This window comes from Malaclemys terrapin, chromosome 10 (genome assembly GCF_027887155.1).
Source record: "Malaclemys terrapin pileata isolate rMalTer1 chromosome 10, rMalTer1.hap1, whole genome shotgun sequence".
In the NCBI taxonomy this organism is placed as follows: domain Eukaryota; kingdom Metazoa; phylum Chordata; order Testudines; family Emydidae; genus Malaclemys; species Malaclemys terrapin.
The window spans coordinates 79,959,331-79,974,670 of NC_071514.1; the positions used below are offsets into that span (position 1 = coordinate 79,959,331).

A 15,340-nucleotide genomic window follows, 5' to 3' on the forward strand; every position below is an offset into this window, starting at 1 on the left:
GCTCCATTCATGGAGCTGGACCCCATTGTGCTAGGCATCGTACAAACCCGGAACCAAAAAACTGTCCCAGTCCCGAAGAGGATTTAAATGCACAACTTGCATCAATTTCCGTGTGGATTACGCTTCTAAATTCCACAGGCAGTTTTGAAAATCTCCGTCTACGTTTTCCTCAAATCAAAATCCATACCTATGTTTTCACAGATTCTTGTGTAATTCATATTGAGAGGCTTCTGATACCATGAATGAGTATAGAATTGCAGCTGTTTAAAATACCAGATTGTAGAGACAGGACTGCAGTGATCTGTGTCCATCTTCGTACCTCATATTGAGGTATTTAGATTATTGTAAGAGTCTAATGTTGAGGAGGGATACTGTAAGTGATATGGGAGAGAGAATTACCACACAAGCATGTAGAAGTAAAAATTTAACACCCAGTCCCTCAGAAGCAAAACTGTGCTATTGATTACCCAACTCCAGAATATTTTCTCCTGTCTGTGAATAGTAAATATGATATTATTGGCTACATTTGATAAATCTCTCAGCATTTTTATTAGAAGCCCCTTTTTCCCTGTGGGAGCATTTTGAATTTTTGCACACCCACATTTCCATCTAATGTCTTATAATTAACCACTGAACGGCTTCTCTCCAGTCCCGTCACTAAAAACACACATGCATTTATACAGAAAGGAGCCCTCTTGTTGCATTTCCAGTGATCAGGGAGGGCTAACCAATAGAGATTCAGCGGTGTGACTCTTATGAAGGAATCTTTTGTAATTTAATTACCAGGGCAACTGCAGTTCAAATTCTATCTCTGGTTTTCAGTGTGATCTGGTTTTTACCTGGCTTTCCCTCGGGGGTTAATTGATGTTGTTGTCTCAAGCCATCTTATTAAATGTCAGATAATCAGGGCAAGGGTTAATTTTATCGCTCCTCCACCCCCCCTTTTCCTGAAGGCGTGATCTTATCCAAATGGAATGCTGGAGACTCCAGTGAGAGCATGCAAATAAATTCAGCTTAGAAAACTCAAAAAAGTGAGATCTGCCATCTGAAAATCAGAGTGAATTTTGCCCATTGTGATCCCTAAAGAAATAATGTTGTCCTGCTCTCCAGTTTAGGATCAGTTGTGTAGGTTGTACCAGTGGTTTTTCCATGATAAATGTCCACTGCATTTGCATGTTTGGAAGTGACAAGTTCCTTCTGGTTGAAATAGATTGATGGTGAGCAATGAAGGTGTCAGCTGTTTGTCACTGCTTACATCAAGGGAATAGTTATTTCCCTATAAATTCACTAGGCGCAGCTTTGCAAATATTTCCGCATCAAATTTCTGGTGTTTGTTTTTAAAATGTATAATTGCATCTATTAACATTTTAGCTCATGCAGTTTACCTCTCAGTGAAATAATAATGTAATGAAACCAGTTGTACTGCATAGCAGGGAGAATAAAAAGGGGGAATGGCCAATATAGTTGAAACTGGATTTTAAAAAAAATGAAAAATAAAAACATATAGAATCTGTTCATTGAGCTAGTTGGCTTAATGAATTCATGTACTAGCTTTTCACTTGTGTTTACTTTTGGTTTACCAATGAAAATGAGTTCAGTGATGGTCTAGTCCCTAGAGGATATTTATTCACTTTACAGAATGACCTTGCAATATGGCATGATTAGCAGGGTGTCTCAACTATCTATTATGTGACTGGAATAGCGGGAACACCTGGGGATATTGCAGGTTGTGGTGCATGCACTCACACAATGTAAAGAACAAAGCCTTCTCTTTTCCTGTCATTACCCACCCCTGCGAGTCTGCAAAAGAATACAGTACAACTAGGTAGAGAGAGTTTAGAACTAGAAACACACAGGAAAAAGAGGAGAATGAGAAGATTTATTACTTTAATGTCTAAGATGTTAGGCTCTGTTGAAATGGTTTGTGTAGAAAATAAAACTAAATAAATTCTGGCTGAAACCTTCACAAAGGGAAGAAAAAGTATCTTAATGCCTTTATGCCAAACATCACAGACTGGGGCTTTACTGGGCACATACAGTATTGTCCTCTATTTGAGAGTCTAGGCGATGTTTTTATAAAGTCAAGAGTTAAAGAAAAGTAGAAAGAAGACATTATGGGAATTAATGCCATATGCTCAGCAAAGCATCTGTGTAGATATATACAGTAGAAACGCCTCACGATCCTATGGTATCCTTAAAGTTCCATACACAGTAAAGTTCCACGGAACTTGTGCCCATGCAGTAAACCATAATAAATTATTGCTTCTAAAACAGGTATAGAATTTATATCCATGCTTGTGAAATTGAGATCTTCCAAGTTGCATGAAACATTACTGAGTGTTGAGGGACCTAGGATAGATATTGGCATTAGACGCCAAAACATATTCTTCCCCCATCCTCCACTGTAGACTTCCTGTCTATTTAGGATTATTAAGTTGAAAAATAATTCATAAATGAAGCTTTTAATTTTTCCAGTTGGAATGGAGTCCAAAACAGGAGTTAGGCCTATAAGAACTCTTAGGGTACGTCCAGACTACCCGCCGGATCGGTGGGTAGCGATCGATCTATCGGGGATCGATTCATCGTGTCTCGTCTAGATGCGATATATCCATCTCCGAACGCACTCCCGTTGACTCCGGAACTCCACCAGGGCGAGCGGCAGTAGCGGAGTCGACGGGGGGAGCTGCGGCCGTCGATCCCGTGCCGTGGGGTAAGTCGAAATAAGATACATCGACTTCAGCTACGCTATTCCCGTAGCTGAAGTTGCGTATCTTACATTGGCACCCCTCCACCCCCCCAGTGTAGACCAGGTCTTACTTGCAGAGAGAATGTTAATTTGGTATGTATGCAAGATTGCCCAAGTACTTTTGTTTATTCCCATAGCTGGAACACCTCCACACATCCATTTTTGGTGGGAGAAGAGCATCCCTGCAGTGGTATAGCCTGTGGGGTCTACCTGTTCTAGCTCTGTCCAATGAGTCGAGGTTGCTGTATATTACTGCTGAGTGCTAATTGTGTAAAATGTATGATGAAATCTAAAAATCCCATATACATTACTGCTAGAGATAGCCATGAGTGTAAAAATACTAGGGCAGGGCATATCTAAAAATGGAGACCTCAGCCCGCAAACAGTTGGAAGAAATAGATGTCTCTGTTAAGGATTTTGCACTACTACCCCTTGGGTTGAGGTCGGTGGAAGGCCCACAATACACATCTCTGAGAGCCCCAAAGAGTTCGCCAATAAAACTAAGGAAGACCAGACTTGACATTCTTGATATTTCAAAGAGAATAAATGGCAGATTTTTGAAGGTTTTTGGAAAAAACTTACCATCTTTTAGGCCATTTTATACATCACAAAGAGGCAAAAAAGACATAACCTCGCATTTTTGTTAGCCACCTTCAAAAGCGCAGAAGAGATCAGGGTGTGCTTATAAGCATGCCTTGTACCTGGTATGCTCTGTTAACTCTTTGTAGTGTCTGAGCTCTAGAACTACATGACTGCATATGTTTGTATGCAGCAAAGTCCCTTTTCCATGTTCTGCTTTGCAGTAGAGTCTCCTGAAATACTTAAAGCACTAGAGAACCTTACAGTAGTTATAATTAAAAATCAGTAATGACAAAACTTTAAAATACCAAGGATTAAATATACAATAATGCTAACACTTAAATATTTATTGATGAAAGATTTTTTAGTAGTTTTCCCTTAGTGAGATTCTTTTAGTCTTTAGATATAAGCATACAAATTATATTCCAATGAGCTCAAGGTTTAGAAGCACAACTGTGTTTCCATTTCTCAACATGGAGCGGGACACAGTGGTCTTTGTAGGTTGGAGAACGATTCAGTTAACATGGGGACAACATTTTGTCACATACGTATACATTTTTTTGGTAAGCACACTCTAAAATTAGAAAAATAAATACTTACCACAGTAGAAGATGCAATTAGTCAGATCCTTCTAGGGTCTATATTGGCATTCATTGATCTGTTTCTATTTCACGAAGGTAATGTGCCTATAGAATTGCACTTAGGTTGGTACTCTGTAAGCATACGTGCTGGAACTAGGTGTGCGAGGGGTGCTGCCGCACTCCCTGGCTTGAAGTAGGGTGACCCATATTCGGCACAGGGAAATATGGACACCTGGTAAAAATTACTCATATTCAGGCGAGTTCAACGGCACTAGGCAGTACAAACATTCAAATTAGTATTAAGTTGACTGAGTCCCTGTTAAAAAGAAATACTGAATAGTTGGAGTCTTTTTATTTATCTTCTTATCTTTACCTTCTTGACACACACCCCCCTACCCCCACAAACACACTCCCATTCACTTCTCTTTGACCTACCCAGCCCTCCCTGCCTGGCTGGGCCCCCGTGATTGACCTGTCTCTCCTGGTACCTGGCGCTGCATCTTCCCCAGGTCGCATCGGGGGGGGGGGGGGAGGGGATGCAGGATCGCATGCCCCCCTCCCAGATTTCTGCCAGGATTCACACCAGAATGTGGCCAGCAGCAGCCTTTTGGCACTGTGCTGGAGGGAAGGGACAGGAGCTGCTTCCAGGCACAGAGGAGGAGGTGGGCAGGGGATGACCTGACCTATGTTTTTTCAGAGCTCTTCTCTTCTTCCCCCCTCTCCCCCCGGCATGTGGCTAGAAGCAGCCTGTCCTTTCCTGCCCGCACAGTGCCGAAAGGCAGCTAACACCTCTAGGCTGCTGTTGGCCACCTACATAACCCAGCTGCCCCCGGCTATAGTGCAGGCAGGAAGGGGTTAAGCCCTAAGGTTGTGTTGTGCACCAGGGCCCAGGGAACCTGACTGCAGGGGCTTCGGCGAACTTGGCCAGAGAGGTGGCTTAGTAGAGGAGGGTGCCTAGGGGATGGAGCAGCACTGTGCTTCCTCGAGGCAGGACCCTGGAGGAGGGGGGTGAAGAGGGTGCTAAGCCCCTTCCCCAGGGGCTGCTGTGGAGCCTGCAGATTCGGGGCAGGAACAGTCTGGAAATCACTCACCGACCACCACTCCAGAGCTTAGCTGAGGGGCGGAGAGGCTTCCCCATGCCAGCGCTGTGTGGGGCTTTGGCACATGCGCCCGGGCTGGAGGGTTTGGGGCTTTCCTGGGGCGCCAGCCCAGCCATAGGGGAAGGAAGGAGCCTGCCCGCCAGGTTGTTGATGAGCTGAGTGCTTTAACCAGGGGCTGGTTCTCTGCACAGCGCTGGGGCAGGACATGCCCCACCGGGTGGGATATGGAGGAGCAGCGGGACTAAGGGGGTGAAGGGGCAAAGCAGGGAGAGGAAAGCGGGGGGGGGGCACATAAAGGGCCGACAGGTGGGCAGCAGAGGCGACACGTAACTGGCCACCATCTGGTGCCTGCTCGCATTCACCAGCCACCGCAGCTCACAGCCAGCATCAGCCGGAAATGGGACGTGGGGCAGGGCCCTGCTGGCCGAGAGCCAGCACGCAGCGGACCAGCAGGGGCGGCGGCCAACCCCATGCGCTGCATCTTTGCCCCGCCACCAGCCTTGCACGCCCACCCCCATTGTCAGCCACTGGAGCCCCCCTCGCTGCTAGTGGGTGGGCGGCTGGTGAGCAGGGATCCAGCCAGCAGCGGGACCCACCAATATTGTTGGGGGCGGGACAGCAGAAAATATGGGACAATTTGCCCATTTTTAAGAAAAAGTCAGGACATCTGTAGGAGGGCTTAAGTACACGACTGTCCCTTTAAAAATGGGACATCTGGTCACCCTGGCTTGAAGTGGTTTCCATTATATACAGGATTTACAGTTTGGGTTCGATAGCTTTCAGCACCCCCACTATACAAATTGTTCCAGCATCCTTGTCTGTAAGTAGTAAAAATTTGCTAAGTAAAAGGCATAGGGAGCATTACTAAATATAGTATGAGAGACGCTTTTGTACTGTATATTTTTACCAGTACTATGATTGGGTGTGTTTCCAGTTTCCATATGGTAATAGCCAATAATTTGATAGTTTCTTTTAGATTCCTTTCATCCTAATGAAGCACTAAAGAATGTAAAATCTGCTGGCAGGTCTAGTGTCTGCAGTGGAGTAATTATGGAGAGTGCTCTTGGTTAAAATGACCAGAGAGCTCTGAGACTAATTGCAGGAGTGACAGAACAGAGAAGTTTTATTGCTGCAGTTTCCTGAATAATGTTGAACAGTAGCTGCATCAGCAGATTTCAATTACCGCTCCAGTCTCCTGGTGTCATTCTTGTTGGCATCAGAGTTACCTATTGATCCTTTTATTTATAGAAGGCTTTTTTGCATTGTTGGGCTGCAGTGATCTAGTTTCTTGTTGAGAAGATAGTGGCTTATCGAAGAAGAGAACTTTATTTGCAGAGAAATTTGACAAGACAGCAGAGCTTTATACAGAAATGAGGACTAGTGAAAAAATAATCTAGACTGTTTCAACTACAGCTAACCCCAAAAGAGACAGTACAATTCCTCTAGCCAGCTTTGCAGCACAGTTTTTGCAATTTTACTGGTGTGAAAAAGCTCACAGGAAAAGAGCAAAGAGAAACCCAGAAATAATAATAATAAAAAAAAATTCTCCCCACAGTAGTGAGATAACCCATGTTGCTTTTTTTTTTTTTTTAATCCTCTGCATATTCTTTTTTATGTGATGGAAGAGTTTTGTTGGAAAATATACCTCAGACATAAACAGTAGTGTCACTTATTGAGGTCTTGTCAACAGTTAGCATGGCCTTGCAGGGCACGTTTCTTCAAAGGTCAGGGGAGGTCAAATGATACATGTTTCACTTGTTTGAAATGAAATGTCACTTCTGTTAGTAAATTTGGAATTGAACTTTTCTATTTACAGGAGGAACTCTTGACACAGAGATTATCTGTGTATGGAAATTTACCAGCAAATCTATGCTGCTATAACTATAGCAGTATAGTTATACTGGTGTAACTTCCCATGTGGACACACTTACTCAGGAATAAAAATACCCTTTTCTGGTTTAGCTTATGTTGCTTTGACAGCAGTACATGACATACTGGTATGTATATTCCAGTAAATTTCCCCTTATATACAGACCTAAGTGTGTAGTGGCCACTACTCGCCAGCAATTACCATACATTGGTATCTAGGGGTAGTTAATAGTAAACATTGATTTATTTTTTCCAGTGGCCTCTACTGTTGTTGTTTTTCCTAATTCTGCATAAGTTTAGAAGGTACAGATATGCTTGTTGACTCCTTACATGTGTGGGTATGTCTTCAAACTAGAGCAAATACGTTTTTAGAGATTCCAGCGTGCTCTCCAGAGTAAGCAGATTTGAGTACTGATCATTTCTGTCCTCAGTATGACATTACTCATAATGCAGGCTAATGACCACAAAAACAGGAAGCTGCAAGAATGAAAACTATAAAAGGTGCCTATAACTTAAATTATGTGTCCAGTGTATTCTGTTCTCAAACCACTTACTTGGAGGATCTGTTTATATATTAAAAAAAAAAAAAAAAAAAAACACACAACCCTGAACATTTCAGTGTGAGATTGTCAAAACTAAAGTTTCATTCAACTTCAGTTGCCTAATTCCAGTCACTAACTTCTTTTATGGCTAAGTGCACAGAGACTGTGTATCATGTTAACAATCATGTCCTTTTCTTTGCTTTGAGCAGTTTTACTCTGGGCACCGATCTCCTCACATTCCATATAGGTTATTGCACCTGGTATGGACGCATGCACGGCATTTAGCAGGGTACGAGCAACAGGATGCACACGAGTTCCTCATTGCTGCATTAGATGTGCTACACAGACACTGCAAAGGTAAGGCTTGTACTGGCATGTCAATGAACAAGGAATAGTGAATCAAAAAAAGTTAGAGATCTCTTCTTAAGTGGGGTAAACGGTCTTCCAGCACAGTATTCTCCCTATTTAGCAAGTCTTTTTTAAATGTGTTTTTGCGTTTCTCATATACATCTATCAAACAGACTTTTCCTCCTGCCAAAATACCCACATTTAGAGAGAGAGCGAGCACATATTGGTTTGAGTCACGAGCTTGCCCTTTTCTTATTGGTTATGTGAGTCAGTATCTTGTAATTTAAATTGCCATCCAAATTCTATTTATACTTGAGGTATTTTAAACTCTTATTCAATGCATCAATAAGGTACTGACTAAACACACAAAAGGAGGCAAAGTAAGTGTCCAAGACTGTTTTGCTTAAATATTATAGTACTGTATTTGTGATACACAACAATTTAACAGACTACGAATGGAAGAGCGAATGGAACCCTTACCTCAAAATCCCTTCAGTGCTGAAGTGTTCATTAGCGCATTTTTAAAGATGAACTAACAAGATTTTAAGAAAGGTTTAAGATACAAAATCTATGAACTGAAGAGAATATACTGTATATGTAACCTTGTTTGACTGACCCACAGTTAGCTAAACTAGTTATTTGATGTGCATAAAGGGAATTGATACTCCATAAGTCTAAATTTATTGTCTTGTCACTCATTTGATTTAGATACGAGGTGTTATTGCACTTAAAACAATCTGCTGCTTTAAATGTTAGATGCTGCTGTTTTTGAAGTTGTAGAGCACTGTAGGCGTACACAGTACTTTTACAAAACGCCTCAAATGAGTTTTGAGGTTTACAAGAGGAGGACTATCAGAGGGAAGAATACCACTGCTTCCCTGAGATGTCTTGATGTCTGGCTTTTATCTTTGAAATACCCTTGTACATTATGGAATGCAAGTTTGAATATACTGGGTAATTACAATGAATGTATTTGTTCAGATTAATAATAGACAAGGTATCTTCCCAAAGAGAGGGAATGGGTGTCTGTGTATGTAAGTAATAGATTCTATCTGGACTTTGGCCTCATTTTCTGTTTATCCTGAAGAAGCAGTCTGGAAACATGAACACTTTTCTTTTGGACTTTTTAAAGTCTCGGAATCATTGATCTTACAAATCTTGACGCTTCTTCATCTGTTAGCTACGAGCCACTTCATATTTCTTGGGCTTTTATTGACAAGTCTAAATGAGAATGGCAACTTTCTCCCTGAAACTGTAATGAGAAAGCTTGCAGCTGCCAGCAAAGGTCCCTATAATCTTTTTAATATTAAACTTCAAGTATCTGAAAATATTTTGTCAACTGAGAGTCAAGTAGTAACTTTAGGTAACGTACCTATGTGATAAACCTTACGGAACTAACTCTAGAATGAGCCTTCCCCAAGATTCCCTCACCACTGCTAAAACCTCTGGATCAATTCAGCCCATCACAGAAGCTTTCTACTCTTCTCCACCCACCCACTCTGCCAGAAATTTATTCAAGCCAAGGGTGTTTTACACCACAGGCCTAGGAGAAAGTTTTCCCTTTCCAACCAAGCAGTGAAGTACAGTGGCTGCATAGCTCTGTTAAAATACTCAGTGGCAATAGAGGACATTCAAATTGTCATTAGGGTTCAGAGCTATTTCATTCAGATGAATGTGGGAGCATTTCACATCTCTCTTGAGCTTTTTCAAGCTGTCAGTAAGGTTCCAGCTATACTATATAGTTTACCATGTTGTCCAATGCTAGCTTTAGATCAGTGCTGTGCAACAGGTACACCAAGGTTTGGTTACATCCATGCAGGTAAATCAAACTGTATTATAATACTGTAAATGGTGAAGTGTAGATGCCAGGACCATGACATCTATGTTTCTAAAGCTCAATTTCTGAAGAAACGGAGGCATCCTTAGGGGATGATGTAGGTTTGCAGACTGCGTCGTTGCGAGGTAAATGGTACAGTCAGATAGTTATTGAACTGTCTGATTCCTGCACAAACCAGGAGGCTAGTATGGACACCCTTTAAACTGTTTCAGGAGGAAATGGGTTGTTTGGCTATATAATGTGAAAACCGTCCTGTTACATATATTTATGTACTCATAAAATACCGCTGCTAGTGAGATTATGCATACTAATGCTGCACTAATCAGATATTCCTCCTGTGCCAGTAGTGTAAATTCAGATTGGATAGACAGAGCTTTTGAGGCTTGCAGTTCCGTAGCAATCTACCTCAAATATTACCATCAAAATATTTGGAGTGTGGAGTCACAAACACTACTTCTTTGTTCAGGGCCCCTGCTGCTGGGCAGCGCTCTGTCACTACTGACCATCAATTTGGAATCCCCCAAATTTCATGGTGCCTTGATGCCGAAAACTGCATAATTGCTCAACTACTATAGTGAGGGGTAGTGGAGCTATTTGGTGTAGATTAATCTTTTATCTTTTCCCCATACTCTCTCCCCAGCTTCTTAGAGCACTGTCCACTTCACCCTGAGAACAGAGGGAGGTTTGGAGTATCTTATGTGCACACTCCATTTCGCGCTTGAATAGTAAAACGTAGGCCACCAATATTTAGAGGAAGTAAAAATTAAACGTTACAGCACTGTTTCAGACCCAGTATACACCTAAGAAGCTAAAGGTCCATATCTAGGCCGGCCTGACGGTCTTCAGGAAAATAGTATGTTGAGTGGTGTGGATTTGTTTGGGCCCCAAGCTGGAGAGAGAGGCACTGATTTTGAGTTACCCTTTTCTTCACTTCAAGTGGAAAGGGGGATCATGGAAGTGTGTAATTAAGGTGGCTAAAAGCTATGTATTCTCAGGCCATGCAGGAGCCTGCCTGACCCCTGACATAAGTCAGAGAAACTCTGAAGCTGGTTTAATTTATGCTCTGTTTCCCATTGTCCCCTAATGCCCTGGGAAACACGGAATAATCGTACACCAGTGCACTCCAGCCATGCTCCTGATTCACCGTCCATGCCAGGGAGCAGGGCTGGTAGAGAGCCTTTATGCCAGCTCTACATTGGCCAGGAAAGGCCTCTAAGCATAGGTATTCTCAGGGGTCTGTTTTTTTTCCCCACTTTAAAGCCTCTTTCTGCTGCTAGGATAGCATAAAAGTAACTTAGAGTAACTGAGAATCAGGCCTGCTTGTGTAGCACCTGTGCCTTGTACACCATTCCTTTCCAATGGGCCAATCCAAAAAGCAGCATTGACATGTTGGAAAGGGAGCTAGATTGAGCTCTCACCAGCCGAAAGGATGGATTAGCAAAAGAGAGAGTCTTTGGGGAGACAAAACTGGTGAATTGTTGATTACTACTCTTCCTTTCCTCTTCTCAGAACGCATACTGCTCTGTCCTTGAAAAGAGGTAATCCAGTAGCTTCATGGTGGCACCTGACCCTTACCTGAAGTCTGAATGGTGCATTACTGTCTTCTGCCTCTAGCTTTAAAAAACCCTTATTTGGGCTCCTAAGCATTTTCAGCAGATCATGCAGGTTAATAAATGGCAATGTTCTTTGTCTCGGCGTCACTAGCCAGGGTAATTTTAATGGTTACGTTATTATGGCAGCATCGTATCTGGGCACTTGCAGATGCTGTAGCTGAGGGCCACTTCCACCACCTTGTTCACTGTTGAGATTCAGGCTTTGTTCTTTATTGGATCTTATCCTCTCAACAAGACAAAGTGGGTTTAAAGCTCAGACTGCCTTGGGCAGGCAGTGAGATCTTGCTCTGTTTTCCCATCTTGCACTTTGCCTGAGGAGTAAACTGGACACGAGGCAGTCCATTGGCATGTATCTTAAGACCATAAATTTCAGACTTGGACCTCTAAATAACCATGTATGACAAATTAATCTGCAGACTTTAAAGTCTTGAGCTGAGCTGAAGAAGGTACAGAAAATGTGTAGAACAGTTCCCTGACCTCTATTGCATACGTTTTTATACAGTTATGCAGTAGCCCAGATGTAAAGGCATTGTTCACAGCTTAACCCAGTATTTGATGTGGGATTCTCTGGGATTTGCAAATCTCTACATTTGTATTAGAGAAAAGTACAAATGTATAATGCTGCCCTGCCTGAAAATTTGTAAAATTAGCTTTAAGGTGACATCAGACTAATCTCAATGACCCCTTCTTTGAAAGAAATCCACCTAAGAGCTCCCATCCTACAAGCTCCCCTGAAAAATGGAGCTGATGACATCTGAACATTTTTTGTTTCTACCTAGTATGTATCCCAGAAATGGTATAGCAGAACTTAGGATAATTTGTACCTAGTTAGTTTCTCTTTCTTCTTTAGGTCTTGGCTGCACTTGAAAGTTCCTTCAGATTAAGGTAGGGTGTGAATTTAAAGCACAGTAGTTAGTCTGGAATAACTCCATGTGTGGATTTGCTAAACCTAGGATAAGAGTCCACATGTGGGGTTATGCTGGAACAGTAGAACAGTTATACTGGAATAGCTCCATATGTGGGCCAGCCCTTATGTGCAAGACCACAGTTAAAGGTTGAAATTCAGGCCTATGGAGGTCCCCGTTAAAGATGAAAGCCCCCACTGACTGACCTTTCTTGTTGCAAGGACACCCCCAACCAAGCAGCAAAGTGTAGTACAGGCACAAATTGGTAGCAGCAGATGCATGCCTGAGTCACTAAAAGAAAACATACTGAGCTGTAGTATGGCATATAACAAACTGAGCAGATTGAACTATGAACAAAAGCTGGTCCATTACAGTAGTTGCATTTTCAAAATGCAGTAGAATACTGCATACAAAAATTAAATTCAAATAACATTACTGTTTAGACGCTAGCTTTTACAGCCCAGTAATTTTAAAGGGTCATTGTCAAAATTGACAGGTCTGATGTTGAGCCTAACGTTATACATATTTTCTCCTGATTCTGAAGAACCTGTCAGCACCTACCCCCCTGACAAGGTTTGCCACGTAGCTGAGAAGTTTGGATTCTAAGTGACATACAGCAAATCCAGAATTCTGGGTTTGGGGATCAGGGGTGTGCACATTGCACTGTACTGTCACGCATTCTGCCTGACTCTGCCCAGTTCTTGTGAGCAGGTAAGGGAGAGAAATCTGCAAAACTTCTAGTCTTCTAAGTTTCAGTAAGTACTGCCTGCTTGTGAGAATGGAACTTTTCAACAGAGGTATGGAACAAGCATGTGTTCATAGCACATCTCCAAAGTTAAGATGGTGGAATTAATTTCTGATGTGTCCCCTTTTTAGTTAAAAATAAAAAACTACGGATGTAAGACAAAGCAATGTAATACCTTTAAAGAAGTGTCAGACTCTGGAGAAATGAACATGCAAATGCTACTATAATGTTTGCTGATGATTATTTGATGGCCTTTCTATAAAAGTATCTAGTATGCATATGAAGGAACATCTAATATAGTTAAAGGAACTACTACTTGTGAACTGTAGCCACTCTTTCAGTTTTCCAAATTAAGGAAATGATTACACTATTAGACTGATTATAGAATGTTTACATTTAATCTAAATCCAAGCTGTTTAACAGTGGGAGGGGGGGAAGGGACACACCTTTATGATTTAATCAGAGCAATTTGTATATGCGTATATTCAAGCAATTGTGGGGTGTGGTGTTTTGTTTTGTTTTTTTTAAATAAAAAAAACCTCTTACCTACTTTGGCTGATTTCTTTTATAAGAAATTACTGTTGTACGTGGTGTGATTTGTTATGGCTGTTGTATAAGCCTGTGAATGTAGAATTAACCGCATGATATGATAAATATGCTGAATACAACCTTAACTACAACAGCACAATCAGTTGCAGCTGCTAGTATTCAGATGCATAATATGTTTCCTCTCCCTGCCTCTTCTCAGTTCCTTTATTATAGATAGATAGATATAGATATATATTGACAAGTGCAAGGAGGCGGCAGTATTATTTTTTTCCTTCTTTCCAACCAGATGTCATGGGAAATGATGTGAGTGGTAATGCCCCTTCTGTTTAGCTGTGAACAAGCTTGCAAGATACTCTTTTGAGACCCCCTCATCACTGAGCCTAATTGACTTGTGTAATTGAAAAGGGAGTATTCTTATTCTCCTGTGGGCAGCAATGGCTGTCTATTAAAGTATGCAGCAGGGACATTACCTGAGGGCCAATGAAAATCTGTAGAGCCTGTTTCTCTGCTTCTGCCCACTCCAAAACAAGAAAAGGGGAGGAAATCAATTTCAGATGGTGGGATTATAGTGACGTAACTATCTCTACAGTGTCTTTAAAGGGGAATTGAAATGCAGATTTAAAAATGAAGATTAAAATACCTTAAATCATTATTAAAATCCATGTGTAGTGTTACAAATTATAAATGGTCTTTTATAAAGGTGAACAGCAAGGTTTTATATTCTTTAAGAATTCATTAGGTTGATTTGACCTTTGAGCATAATTTAAACCTTTTAAAAATCCTGAAGGTTCTAGGTTCAGGATACATTAACTGAAACCTATATTTTGGAAATCCACATGTTGAAACTCTAATCATAAAATTCCCAAGGTAGGGGCTGAAGCAACTTTCAGCCAAGAGCACTTTGTTCTAAAACTAGACTGTAAATCTACTTGAAATGTATATACAGTATTCTAACTTTTTTAAAAAATGTTATTTACTTAAGCCATTTGTTTCTCTTTCTTGCAAACGATTCCTGAGTATGTTTTAGTGACCAGAAGTACCTGTAAGGCAAGAAGCAGCAGAATCTCTGAGAACTTCTCTGAGCCATGTAGAATATAATTGACCTAAAAGACCCAGTGTGGCTAAGTAATTCTCATCTATTAACCAGGATGGGCAGGGATGGATCACTTGATGATTACCTGTTCTGTCATTTCCTCTTGGGCACCTGACATTGGCCACTGTCAGAAGACAGGATACTGGGCTAGACGGACCTTTGGTCTGACCCCAGTATGGCCATTCTTATGGTCTTATCTCATTTATTCCACATTAGCACAGGTTGGAACTTTTGTCAGTCAATCAATTCATATTTTCAACAATTTTCCATAATTTCAGTTTTAAAATCTGTTGCTGTTAGATTATTGTAAACAGTCAAAGCCAAATTAAAGTACCTGAAATGTAACTCTAATTTTTTCTGCTTTTGTGTGCTTTTAGTTTGCTCTTTTGTCCTGGTGATTGAAAATCCCCCCCCCCCCCCTTTTTTTTTTTTAAGGAGCTCTGTTGATTGAGTGCTAGGCCTCCTTAGTACACCTCTACCCCAATATAACGCTGTCCTCAGGAGCCAAAAAATCTTACCACGTTATAGGTGAAAACACATTGTCAAACTTGCTTTGATCCACTGGAGTGCACAGGCCCGCCCCCCGGAGCGCTGCTTTACTGCGTTGTATCTGAATTCGTGTTATATCGGGTCGCATTATATCGGGGTAGAGGTGTATTTCATTTCCGAAACTTAAAATATAGTTTAAACCAATTTTTAGTGTTTTCACTTCTTTTTTTAACTGGATAGATACTATGAAACCTGACAAAAACCTAATTCTAGTTGTGCTAGCAGCCTCTGTTATAATAGGATTTTGGAAAAAATTTCCATACTTTACGAAATAGTTACAAGCT

The 15,340-nt window shown here is 41.4% G+C and overlaps 1 protein-coding gene across 2 annotated transcripts in view; it reads left to right on the plus strand.

Moving 5' to 3' along the window:
- The window catches only part of USP22 (ubiquitin specific peptidase 22), a 190,297-nt gene that overhangs the window by 158,578 nt on the left and 16,379 nt on the right, over positions 1-15,340 (plus strand). For both annotated transcript variants that reach the window (XM_054041643.1, XM_054041644.1), the window contains one exon: positions 7,627-7,774. In XM_054041643.1, the coding sequence (XP_053897618.1) occupies positions 7,627-7,774 (148 nt within the window). The remainder of the gene's footprint in view (positions 1-7,626; positions 7,775-15,340) is intronic.